This window comes from Perca flavescens, chromosome 4 (assembly GCF_004354835.1).
Source record: "Perca flavescens isolate YP-PL-M2 chromosome 4, PFLA_1.0, whole genome shotgun sequence".
Classification (NCBI taxonomy): domain Eukaryota; kingdom Metazoa; phylum Chordata; class Actinopteri; order Perciformes; family Percidae; genus Perca; species Perca flavescens.
In genome coordinates, this window is record NC_041334.1 from 224,933 (window position 1) to 237,500 (window position 12,568).

The 12,568-nt window shown below is 40.8% G+C and overlaps 3 protein-coding genes across 4 annotated transcripts in view; 1 reads left to right on the forward strand and 2 right to left on the reverse strand.

Annotated features, from left to right (window-relative positions):
- Positions 1-406: 406 nt before the first annotated feature.
- ube2c (ubiquitin-conjugating enzyme E2C) lies at positions 407-6,095 on the reverse strand. 2 transcript variants are annotated; one of them, XM_028575980.1, is made up of 7 exons: positions 5,989-6,095; positions 4,968-5,084; positions 4,295-4,322; positions 4,110-4,196; positions 3,732-3,936; positions 1,369-1,428; positions 407-558 (listed from the first exon to the last, which is right to left on the reverse strand). In XM_028575980.1, the coding sequence occupies exons 2-7, from the start codon at positions 5,075-5,077 to the stop codon at positions 521-523; spliced, it is 528 nt and encodes a 175-aa protein (XP_028431781.1). In that variant the 5' UTR covers positions 5,078-5,084; positions 5,989-6,095; the 3' UTR covers positions 407-520. The 2 variants fall into 2 exon arrangements, with proteins under 2 accessions (XP_028431781.1, XP_028431782.1); XM_028575981.1 differs by having other exon boundaries at positions 4,968-5,135; positions 5,989-6,082.
- A 2,660-nt stretch (positions 6,096-8,755) lies between these two features.
- polr2j (RNA polymerase II subunit J) lies at positions 8,756-9,824 on the forward strand. The gene is made up of 3 exons (XM_028576929.1): positions 8,756-9,049; positions 9,465-9,573; positions 9,662-9,824. The coding sequence occupies exons 1-3, from the start codon at positions 8,907-8,909 to the stop codon at positions 9,761-9,763; spliced, it is 354 nt and encodes a 117-aa protein (XP_028432730.1). The 5' UTR covers positions 8,756-8,906; the 3' UTR covers positions 9,764-9,824.
- A 7-nt stretch (positions 9,825-9,831) lies between these two features.
- Positions 9,832-12,568, reverse strand: part of LOC114554861 (deoxynucleotidyltransferase terminal-interacting protein 1) — an 8,080-nt gene continuing 5,343 nt past the window's right edge. The window contains exons 12-13 of the mRNA XM_028576930.1: positions 10,419-10,474; positions 9,832-10,037 (exon numbers count right to left, since the gene is read on the reverse strand). Coding sequence (XP_028432731.1) covers positions 9,929-10,037; positions 10,419-10,474 — 165 coding nt within the window. The 3' untranslated portion in view covers positions 9,832-9,928. The remainder of the gene's footprint in view (positions 10,038-10,418; positions 10,475-12,568) is intronic.

Consider the following 12,568-nt stretch of genomic DNA (forward strand, 5'->3'; position numbering starts at 1 on the left):
GGGAAGTAAATAGTTTCAACTTAACGGACCGTTCAGACCATACAGTATACCTTACTCCAGATGTTAATCAGCAAACCTTTTAAATCTCTAAACGTTATTAAGGAGGAACAAGGCCCCCCCCACAGGTTGCTCCTAGTTAAAGTTAAGATTTTTAAACCCCATTTAGAGTTAAATATAAAGCCATAAAAGCAGAATAAGTGTTGATTTGAAGCAGAAAAGAATTACAATTTTGTGAAGTGTTTGTTTGTTCTTCACATTTACTATAAAACTAAATTTAATCCTACCAAAAAGGACAAGACTAAATTTAAGACCTTTGTAAGCGAAATGTAATACTTTACATGTCATATTTTATTTTACCATATCTGAGATACATAGATCTTTTAGGTGAACTAACACACAGTCAGTGTTTGTGCTGAATTAAGAACTTTATTGATACAACAATGTGAACAAACATAAAAATATTGTACAAACACAGAAGACAAACAGAATAAGAAGAAGAAGGATAAAAGGTGGAGCGTCTTCATTTCTGGAAGGTCGAGTGTAGATGAGCTTTAAAGGCTGAAAGAAACAAAACAGCCGTTAGAAACTACAACTCCCATCAGCCCCCGCTGCTCTCAGACCTCAGGGCAGCGGCCAGAAAATGTTCTGTGTTCCTTAAAGGAATACGCCACAGTTTGTTGAAATAGTTCTTATCATGGTCTCCCCTGGCTGTAGATAGGTGGGCCAACACATTTTTTGTCTCAGTGCAAGTAATTTGGGTTTTTTTTGTCTTTTGTTGGCTCACTTTTACTCACAACATGCTAACCGGCAACATAGGATACCATTCACTACGCTAAGCTAAACTAGCAGCGGTGCTGCACCGGACTAAAACAATGCATGCACAAAAAATGTGTTGGCCCACCTATCTACAGCTAGGGGAGACCGTGATAAGCCCTATTTCAACAAACGGTGGTGTATCCCTTTAACACTGTGCCTGGGACAGACCCGCTACGACACACACCCGTCTGGGACAGACCCAGAAGGGAAGGGAAGAGGGGGACACAGACACACGTTTTGTATAAGTTTGTTTCTGTATTTATTGTTTATTTGTTAGTAATGTTTAATATGTTTGTGTGTGCACCAAGTTAACTACTGTGGCATTAAACTGACTTTATTTGTGTTTAATAGTTTGATACATATTTTATATTAAATACACTGTATGTAGGTCATATATAGATGTACATTATCATTATCCTCAGAGTATATTTCTTGTATTTTCTGTGTGTGTCCTTGTAACTTGCTGCTGTAACAGTAATTCCCCAGTTCTGGGATCATAAAGTCTATAAGTCTCTCTGTATTATTTATGATGACTGCTGTTTGATGTCTCACCTTCCTGGTTGTTCCAGAGTTCAGCTGCCGTCGTGTTCAGAGGACTCTCGTTGTTCGGCTCTAAAACAAAAACCAGATTCATTTAACACCTCCGTTCTTCTTAGGATGAAATGTAATGACAACTTCACTTCATAAAAATGGAATCAGAATAAGAGAGTCCTGGAACAGATCAGACTTGTGGGTGTGTTTTAAGGTGGTGTGAGAGTCCCGTACAGGAAACCTCACTGCCTCCATCTCTGCCACCAGAAAGATTTAAAACATCAAACACAAGCTCTAAACTGTTTCCCCAGTCCCTCCGTCTCTTCTCTCTGGGGAATGAAGCTGCCTTCAAGTGCTCTCGGAAACGTCCTGATTTATAAAATAGGAACGGTTTGCTTTTATGTAATCGGTCGCGTTTTTCAAAATTGTTACCTCCTAGCAGACTCTGGATGGACAGATCTATAAACGCTGAGTCAGTGTTACCTCCCAGCAGACTCTGGATGGACAGATCTATAAACGCTAAGTCAGTGTTACCTCCCAGCAGACTCTGGATGGACAGATCTAAGTCAGTGTTAGGGCTGGGCGATATACTGTATCGATATTAAAAATATATCGATATATTTTTAAATGAGATATGGAATTAGACCATATCGCATATATCGATATAGTTCAAATGTGATCCTTGCTCCCATAGATATATACACAGATGTCGCCTTGAGGTTCTAAACATACGTCAAAACCGCCGCCATCTTGGAACAGGGGTGCGAAGCATTCAGATCAACGCTAAAGATGCCGGACTTTTGTACTGCTTAATGATGTTCGATAGAGGAAATGAAAAGAACAAACAGCAATGAATAACATTTAACAGGTGACAATGTGTTTTATGATTATGTATGCCGCCCGACCAGCAACCTGAGCTCCGGCGGCAGCGGGAGGCGGAGAGCTCCGTGGCCGGCCGCAGCGTCTCTTCCCGGGAAAAACACAGCTTTGCCTCGCTGCTGCGCTGGGGTCCCCGCTGATCCGGATCGGACCAGCCAAAGACAGAGTGGTGATCGGTAGGATCTTACACGTAGTCCAGGACGACCTGTATGTCGATATCGGGCGGAAAGTTCCACTAAGTTTGCGGCGGCAGGCGGACGGAGAGAAGCTACAGCGGGGCAGCAGAGACCGTCTGCAGCTGCAGGATCTGGAGCTCAGTGCTCGTTAAAATGACATGTAACGCATAAATACATACAGAAATAAATAGTGGAGGAATGAGCCTGGACATTTCAGTCTGTTTTAAACTTCACCTTGAAGCAGAAACTCTTAGTTCAGAAGGGTGAAGTTTACTGTACGTTTGGACTCAGATCTGTGAACCGATCATAATAAATATTCTTTGTATTAACACATTAATTAGTTTCTTTGTTTTGTAGTCGATAGTTCATCTTTTAGTTTACTTAAGTGGAAGCAGTATCAAGTGGAAGAATGGGACTATAAACCTAGGCTTACAGGCATGAGGCATTACATTTTGAACAAAGTAGATTATATTAATATCAAAAGCTTAATTGACCTTTGGAGCGAATCACAAATATGGAGCTTTGATTTCAAAAAGGTACTCCTGTTATACAGTATTTAGGTTTACATTTTATTGTTATTTGAACAGCTGAGCATTTAATCATGAACCAGGTGAAGAAACCGGTTTATTATTTATTTGATTTTGCAACTGTCTCTATGAAACTACTTGTGACATGTCATATTTGATTTTGGCTTTGACTGAACATTTGCTCTCACTTTGCGGAAAAAAATATCGGGATATATATCGTATATCGATATTCAGCCAAAATATATCGGGATATGACTTTTGGTCCATATCGCCCAGCCCTAGTCAGTGTTACCTCCCAGCAGACTCTGGATGGACAGATCTATAAACGCTGAGTCAGTGTTACCTCCCAGCAGACTCTGGATGGACAGATCTATAAACGCTGAGTCAGTGTTACCTCCCAGCAGACTCTGTATGGACAGATCTATAAACGCTGAGTCAGTGTTACCTCCCAGCAGACTCTGGATGGACAGATCTATAAACGCTGAGTCAGTGTTACCTCCCAGCAGACTCTGGATGGACAGATCTATAAACGCTAAGTCAGTGTTACCTCCCAACAGACTCTGGATGGACAGATCTATAAACGCTGAGTCAGTGTTACCTCCCAGCCGACTCTGGATGGACAGATCTATAAACGCTGAGTCAGTGTTACCTCCCAGCAGACTCTGGATGGACAGATCTATAAACGCTGAGTCAGTGTTACCTCCCAGCAGACTCTGGATGGACAGATCTATAAACGCTAAGTCAGTGTTACCTCCCAGCAGACTCTGGATGGACAGATCTATAAACGCTGAGTCAGTGTTACCTCCCAGCAGACTCTGGATGGACAGCAGGATGGAGCGGACATCGTACAGCGCAGACCATTTGTCTTTCAGGATGTCCAGACAGATGAAGCCCTGCTCGTCCACGTTGGGATGGAAACACGAAGTGACAAACTTCACACGGGGAGCCTGGTATGGGTAACCGGCGGGGAACTCCAGAGACAGGCGGTACCGGAGACCCTCGTACACCTGAGAGACAGACAGAGGGTCAGAGAGACAGACCGGTTGAGAAGGCGATTGGCCACCATCTGCCATCTCTCCAGGACGCGGAGGTGGGCAGGAAAGATTGTAGCCAATCCCCCTCAGGCAGCCTCTCCAACAAGTCCCACGGGCCCCCACTGACAGGGTGTGTCTGTACGTACCGTCCCCTGAGCTCCGTTAATCGTCCCGACCCATTTGAAGAGATTATCTGATTCTGGAAACGCTGAGATCCCATGGTCACCTGACATCTGCATCATCAGACAGACAGTGAGGGAGACAGACAGATGAAAGGAGGTCTTCAGAGACAGACTCTCTCTTATATCAAATCTTAAGTGTATAAACTCACCATCAGAGTCATGAGCTCCTGCTGCAACCTGCCGACACACAAACACAGTTAGACACACAGTTAGATACACAGAGTATGAAGTTGAAATATTTGAACTTCTTGAAGAGTTTAGATGGTCCTGATGTTAAACAGAAGAGATTGGAGCAGTCTGTAGCTCCTCATTACTGACAGAGAGCAGACCCAGAAGGAAGAGAGGAAGGTGGACAACCTGGTAAGTTCTGAAGGTATCCAGTGTTTCAGACCCCCGAGAACCCCCCCCTCAACAGGCTAGAAAAATATCTTTAAGGCCAAAATTACTTTAATATCCGTCTGCATTTCCCCTGTATTTATTCTGCAGAGTGGAGAGTCCATGATGGAGGCAGCGGTTTAGTCTAACAGCAGTTGAGTCGTTAACTAAAATGATCAATCAGTTGAAACAAACCGGATGTGTAGCAAAGGACACGCTAACCTGCTAATGGATTCTGGGTCTTTATTGGAGCTGGAGCAGAGAATATTCAGTTCTAACAGATCATGAGATCAACAAACTGAAGGAATCAATAAAATAACTTTAAACGTCATGTTGTCAGTTCAAAGACCAGACTCTGGGTGAGAAAACTAACTGACAGAGACCAGTTACCAGGATGTAACTCTGTCAGTCTGTCAGTTACAGAGAGAGACAGACGGGTGGTCTCACCGTTTGGACACTGAGCTCCTGGCTGCGCTGCCTCCACTCTCGCTGCCTTTCAGAGCCGCGGACGATGAAGCTGCTGCAGCCGCTGGGTCCATGTTCTGGGAGGAGGCCATGTTACTGCTGCAGAGAGACAGACAGGTCAGAGAACGAGACAGGTGGTTCTTCAGCTGTCTGAAGTCAGAAAGAGATGAAACTGTTATATTCAGGGTTTTTATTATTATTATTATTATTATTATTATTATTACTACTACTACTCATTCACAGCACATTTAAACACAACTTCAGCTGCTGTTGTCTTTTATACAGACACACAGGAGAGGCTAGAGACAGACAGGTCAGAGTAGGGCTGGGCAGTATAATCAATATTCTATTGATATCGTATTAGATTTTGGATATCGTAATATGATATGACATAAGTGTTGTCTTTTCCTGGTTTTAAAGGCTGCATTACAGTAAAGATGTATTACAATTGTATATAAAGACCTGTGTGGTTTAAGGAGAGTTGGTTAAGTTAAACTATTTTAAACCGAACAGATTTGTTTATCAAGACAGAGTTGAATATGATATGTAATACACGGGACTTCTATAATACATTGAGGTTACTGTTTATAGTTTAGTCTTCACGTGTTTAACGTCACCATACATGACAATACAGACTAAATTAATTAACATTATAGCTAGCGGTTAAATGCTCAGACTCTCGGTTTCTCTCGGTAGCTGTCGGATGTATCACAGAATGAAGAGTATTTACCGGTTAAACTGTAAAATACAGCCCTGTGTTAACGGTGTTAAAACGGTCGGTAACCCAGTAAACAGAACGGTGTTTTAGCTTCATGCTAACGGTAGTTAGCGTTAGCTCCGCCGGCTAACTGCAGGTTAGCACCGCCGGCTAATGGATTATAGCTCCGCTGGTAGCCTGATTCTGATCTAAAGCAGAGACGTTAAGAGCTTCCACAGGTATACAGGTAAATAACACAGGTAAAGTTAGAGTTACACAAGGAACAATCCTCCAGCCGGGACTCACCGGGTGTTTGTCGGGATGTTAGCGGGCCGAACTGCTGCTTTCTCGGATTCAAACTGAAGTCGCTCCCGCCCCCCGGTTTAAACTGGCTCTTCCTCGCTCTCACAGCCAATCAGCGCCAGACGTTCAAAAACAAACCAACTCCTGCTAACCAATGAGGACCGCGTGGACGGAGAGTACAGCAATGCGATTGGACAGCGGGAAACATCCGGAAATACATGTCGCAGAGTTTGATTATTTATTTATTTATTTATTTTTAACGTTTTTGTTTTTTTACTTTATTGAAGAAAGTAAGGCAAGGCAAGGCAAGGGAATTTTATTTATATAGCACATTTCAGCACAAGGCAACTCAAAGTGCTTTACACAAATCATCAATCATTAAAGAACAAATAGCAAAAATAGGGAGTAAAATAAGAATAAAAATAGTAATGAATACAAATTTAAAACCATTTAAGATACATAAAAAAAAAATCCGTATTAAAATTGTATACAAAATAAAATACAAGAATAAAAAGCACTGTTTGATAAAAGAATTAACAAAAAGCATTATCAAAAAGTAAGGTCTTCAGCCTTGATTAGTAGACATACATTAGGAAGAAACGTCTTCTCTTAACAGTCTATGTTCTAAACGAGCCAGGGGGTTACTAAGGAAAACAAAACCAAAACAAAGCAAGAAAAATTCATACAAATATTTATATTATATTATATATATTATTATATATTCGAACAGCTTTTTTGTTTGTACAGGTAGAAATGGAAACAAATGTATTGTTTAATATTGGCAGCCAGCTCCAAAAAGCTTGGCTTCTTTTTCAAAAACTTACTGACTTATGTAAATAAAATGTGGTTAAAATAATTATCAAATTTATCACATAATACTCGGAATGAAGATTTCTATCATACTGAATGAATCCAAACAATACATTTTCCCAGAGTAATATGAATTGAGGGTAAATGTGAACAGCAATGAAATGTGATAATCTGCTCCAAAGTCATTGGTATATTGGCAAGACCAAAATAAATGTAGGCCTACCAGTGTTTCATTTAGTTTTCCACAAAAAGTAGGCCTACAGCTAATATCAATGTCCTTTTTCATTTTCTGCAGATAATGGTTAGTTAGCATTTTGAAAGAGATCTCTTTAATTTTGTTGGTTAAGAAGAACTTGTGTGGCAATAGCCAAACCTTTTCCCAACAAATATTCTCAACATATGAAGACCAGTACGATAAAGCAGCAGGAGTATTCTTAACGTCTTGTTGAAAGAGTTGACGAATCGCCTTATTCTTACTTTTAGCTTGTAGTGAAAAACAGATATTTCCAACAGTTGTTTCTTTCACATTTAATAGTATAGGGTGATCACCAACTCCATTAAAACCTTTAAAGAGTGCAACGACAGCTGAAGGTATTACATCAAAAACAATAGAGAACTCCTTGGGAGAGACAGGGATGGCGTAGTGATGAATAAACTCAACATAGTTATAGAGCTGACCACGCTGGTTGAGTAATTGGCTTAGAAGCAATATGTTGTTGTCAACCCACTGCTGAAAGAAAATGGATTTATTTTTATACAAAATATATCTGTTGTTCCAAATACAAAACCTATGAGGAGAGAAATTATGCTTATAAATCAAAGCCAGCAGCATTTGTTTACGAAATGAAGAAAGTTTAAGAGGAATTTTGTCAATATTATAGGTACATACCAATAAAAACTGGAGTCCACCAACTGAGGAAAAGACATAATGGGGAATAAAATTCCACAAGGAAGTTGGACACTTTAAGTAACGTTTAATCCAATTAATTTTAAAGGTGTTATTTAAAGTATTAAAGTCCAGGAAACTGAGACCACCTTTACTGTATTCATTCATTAAAACAGACTTTCTCAGATAGTGAGTGTGGTTTTTCCACACAAAATCATATAGAACTTTGTCTATTGTTTTATACATTTGTTGATCTACATATAAAGATAGTGCAACGTATGTTAATCTTGATATTCCTTGAATTCAGGCTTCGAGAGAAGGATCCTGCCTTTTAATAAGTCACGTAAAAGCCAAAGGTTGAATTTCTTTCTTGTTTTTTCAACAATGGGAGTGAGATTATTCTTGCATCTTTGGAGTTCATTTTTATCAATAACAATAAAAAGCCAAACTTCTTAAGTGAATGATAGAGAAAATGATGCTCGACAGTATCAAAAGCCTTGAAAAAGTCTAAGAAAAACACGAAGCTGTCATCTGAAATTAAATATGAGTAGTCAACTAGGTCTAATGTTGTTGGAGATATGCCTATTGGGCATAAATCCTGATTGTGTTTCATCATTATAGAGTTTAACACTTTTTTTATTCTTCTAGCAAAGATCAAGGCCAAAATTGTATAATCATTATTTAAAAGACAAATTGGAATATTTTTTTTTTTAATCCAAAACCAAACTTTATGAAACTCGATGTGATCCGTGACGTAATTAGATGGGACTCTGTGAAGTGGCGGAACCAGACGTTCATCACCCATAATATATATATATATATATATATATATATATATATATACACATATACACACACACACACACATACACACAGTGTCTCACACACACACACACACACACACACACACACACACAGGACTGTATGTTATTTTGTTCTTGTAAACCTGTAAACAGAAGAAGAATATAGTTATATTTTTGGTCAAGTTGAAAGCTGTAATATGATAAAATAACAGGTGCCGGCTAACACCAGTAGGAGGCAGTAATGCGACATATAGGATGCTAAGTGGCCTATAGCCCTAAAGAAGAAGGAGAAGAAGGAGAAGTGTTCCCGGTTGATCCTCCGCTCAGACCGGAAAGAAGAGAACATAGATACATTTACAGTATATATATATATATATATATATCTATCTATATATATGTATCTATATCTATGAGAAGAGAAGATGAACGCGCCTCCCGCCTTCGAGTCGTTCCTGCTGTTTGAAGGAGAGAAGAAGATCTGCATCACCAAAGACACCAAGGTCCCAAACGCCTGTCTGTTCACTCTGAATAAGGAGGACCACACGCTGGGCAACATCATCCGAGCGTAAGAGCTAACAGGCTAACAACACAATGCTAACAGCAGGCTAACAACACAATGCTAACAGCAGGCTAACAACACAATGCTAACAGCAGGCTAACAACACAATGCTAATAGCAGGCTAACAACACAATGCTAACAGCAGGCTAACAACACAATGCTAATAGCAGGCTAACAACACAATGCTAATAGCAGGCTAACAACACAATGCTAACAGCAGGCTAACAACACAATGCTAATAGCAGGCTAACAACACAATGCTACCAGCAGGAGTATTTTCTGTTGTAACAGCAGTCTGGTTCTAGATTGAGATTCTCTTCACCTCCTGTACCGGGGTGTTCACAATAAGAGCTGCTTTCTGATTATGTAAAAACCTCAGATCCTGACTCTCTCTTTGTGTCTTTGTGTGTGTGTGTCTCAGTCAGCTGTTGAAGGATCCTCAGGTTCTGTTTGCTGGTTATAAAGTTCCTCATCCTCTGGAACACAAAATCGTCATCAGAGTGCAGACAACACCGGACTACAGTCCACAGGTAAAACACACACACACACACACACACACACACACACACACACACACACACACACACACACTCTGACTGATGCGTTTTATCTTGACAGGAGGCGTTTACGAACGCCATCACTGACCTGATCAGCGAGCTGTCTCTGCTGGAGGAACGCTTCAGAGTCGCTATCAAAGACAAACAGGAAGGCATTGAGTGATGATGTCACTTCCTGTCTCACTATGGGTTGTTTTGTAAATAAAGTGTGTGATGTCACAGCACGCAGTGTTTGGAGTTTTTAATTCTATTTATTTTATTTAAAAACAGCAGGAAGAAATACAGTAGAACAATGAGCCAATCAGGTGTCGGCGTCTCTCTGAGCCAATCAGAGGTCGGCGTCTCTCTGAGCCTCCATGGCTCTCTGCATCTTCTCCACCATCCACAGGGGGACGGAGAACGGCTTCAGCTCCGACATCTGGATGTCTGGACAGTCTCTACACACACAGAGACACACGCACCCCATTTAGTGTACAGACTTTAAGGGTTTCTTCCATTTAGTCCAGTTATGAATGACATGGATCAACGATGTCGGGGAAAAGAGACAAAAGTGTCTGAAACATTGAAAAGTGAAAGCAGACAGCAGAGAATCTGTTTGGTCAGCTGTAGCAGGTATCTCACCGTCTCGTTTCTCTTTCACATTTTAACAAGCTACAAAAGGGTATATTATATAATATTTTAAGGTTTTCTAAGAAGCTGTCGTTGTGTAAGTACAGGTTGTACCTGTAAGAGAATGTGGAAATGGTTCTAATTAATGAGGGTCTTAAAAAGTTGGATGAAGAAGCTGAAGAGGATTGTTAGAGGACAGAGAGACTCACTTATACTCGTCGCTGCGAGACAGATCCTGGATGTCCTCCTCAATCAGCAGGTACGCCTGACACACACACACAGACAGACAGACACACAGAGACAATAAGTCAGAAGAAGTTGTAAACAGAAAGATGAGGATAAGAAGTGTGATCATTGTTACCAGGTTCAATCGCCATGGTAACTCCTGCTGAACGCCTAACCTGGTCGGGAGCAGGTTAAGTTAGAGATAGAGATCAACCGGTGTTAAAGCTCCGCCTACTGACCAATCAATACTCGCCTGATAACGGCGTCAACAGTGATCTTCATAGAAGATCAGAGAGAGAGAGAGAGAGAGAGAGAGAGAGAGAGAGAGAGAGAGGTGCGCTCATAAAAGTTAAAACATTTAGAGACCAACAACCCCGTTAACATTCCCTGATGGGTATCTTTATGAAAGATATACATTTTAAGAGGAGTGAATTACATATCGGCTATTTGTCGGCTTCTTCAGCTGTGTGTTGCCAATACGCACATCGGTTAGAATTATGTTTTGATATTTGTTTATTTTCTCTCACGATCGCTTCCCACTGCCAGGGTTTCACCTGAAATAAAAGGCTAAAGCAACGTTCATGGAAAGCAAAAATGTAATTATGGTCAGATGTTGTGCCAGACTGATGGGGAAGTGACCAGTGTAGTCTAATGTAGGCTATTATAGTGGGTGTACTGTACTGTATATTGGCCAGAATCTGCCTTTGGGGGAGGAGGGGGGCATATCCTAGTGGGGGGGCCTGGGTGTCCTCCCCCAGGGAAGTTTTAAGCATCAACGACTTCATTGCCTGCATTCCGATACACTTTAATACACCAATTTAAGGTAAAAAAACACCTTTATTCAGCCTATAGATGTTAAGAAACAAGCACGGATGAAAATTCAAAATGTATCAAAAATATAATAGAAAGTATGTTGTTACGTGTCATTGGGCATTTTTAAGTGGGTATATAGAAATCCTGGAGCTTACTATCACGCAGACTACACCACTGGAAGTGATATTGATAGGATAAGCGTTGTGATTTACGTAAAACAGCGTCGGCTTTTTTGCCAGCTTTCCTTCCTGCATTTTGCCTGTAAAACCCTGTCTGTGTTCTTCATATTTATGTAGAATTATAGTTTGCTCTTCTTAAATATGCGGCTCTGGTAGATGTTTGCGATTGGTCGTGGTGCACAAACCCCGCCTCTTTTATGTGAACGCACGTGCCGCTGGATTGGGAAACCCTGAGTTGACTTAACTAGTTAAAGTGATGGTTCGGAGTAATGTCACCCTAGGGTCCTTTGCACCATGACCTCGAGCCAACACCCCCCCAGAAGCTTTTTTCACCTGGGTCTAACATTGGGAGAGTTAGCGTAGAGTAGCGTTATCAGCTGAATAGCTTACTGCAGGCGCTAACGGATCCAGGTTTGTATCTGGTAAGTTACCCCACCAATAATGCCCGAAATGATACCAACCTTCTACACTAGTACATATAGGTTATGTACTCATAAAACGATGGATTGGAAAGTTTGTAAGTACACCAGAAGTTTATGAACACTTGCCTGCTGGCTTCTTCTCTCTGCTGCTGCTGCTACCTGCAGTTAGACGAGTGCTTAGGGCTGTCTACAAATTACAACACCGAAAAGAGATACAACAAAAATATTTATTAATTTAACTTTTTTTTTAAAGTAAGTGCTGTAGAATAACTAACAGGAGACAAGTAATAACTGAGGTAAGTTTGGAGACATTACCTTATTTAATCATTAAATTAATAAATATTTTTGTTGTATCTCTTTTCGGTGTTGTAATTTGTAGACAGCCCTAAGCACTCGTCTAACTGCAGGTAGCAGCAGCAGCAGAGAGAAGAAGCCAGCAGGCAAGTGTTCATAAACTTCTGGTGTACTTTCCAATCCATCGTTTTATGAGTACATAACCTATATGTACTAGTGTAGAAGGTTGGTATCATTTCGGGCATTATTAGTGAGGTCATTTACAAGATACAAACGTGGGTCCATTAGCCCCTGCGCTAAGCTATTCAACTGATAACGCTGCTACGCTAACTCTCCCAATGTTAGACCCAGGTGAACAAAGCTTCTGGGGGGGTGTTTGGCTCGAGGTCATGGTGCAAAGGACCCTAGGGTGACATTACTCCGAAC

Coding starts and splice junctions, on each gene's coding strand:
- polr2j (XM_028576929.1), top strand. CDS start 8,907: ATGAACGCGCCTCCCGCCTTCGAGTCGTTCCTGCTGTTTGAAGGAGAG. Junction 9,050..9,464: donor CTGGGCAACATCATCCGAGC/GTAAGAGCTAAC, acceptor TGTGTGTCTCAG/TCAGCTGTTGAAGGATCCTC. Junction 9,574..9,661: donor CACCGGACTACAGTCCACAG/GTAAAACACACA, acceptor TTATCTTGACAG/GAGGCGTTTACGAACGCCAT.
- ube2c (XM_028575980.1), bottom strand. CDS start 5,077: ATGGCCTCCTCCCAGAACATGGACCCAGCGGCTGCAGCAGCTTCATCG. Junction 4,197..4,294: donor AGGAGCTCATGACTCTGATG/GTGAGTTTATAC, acceptor CTGATGATGCAG/ATGTCAGGTGACCATGGGAT. Junction 3,937..4,109: donor TTAACGGAGCTCAGGGGACG/GTACGTACAGAC, acceptor TCTGTCTCTCAG/GTGTACGAGGGTCTCCGGTA.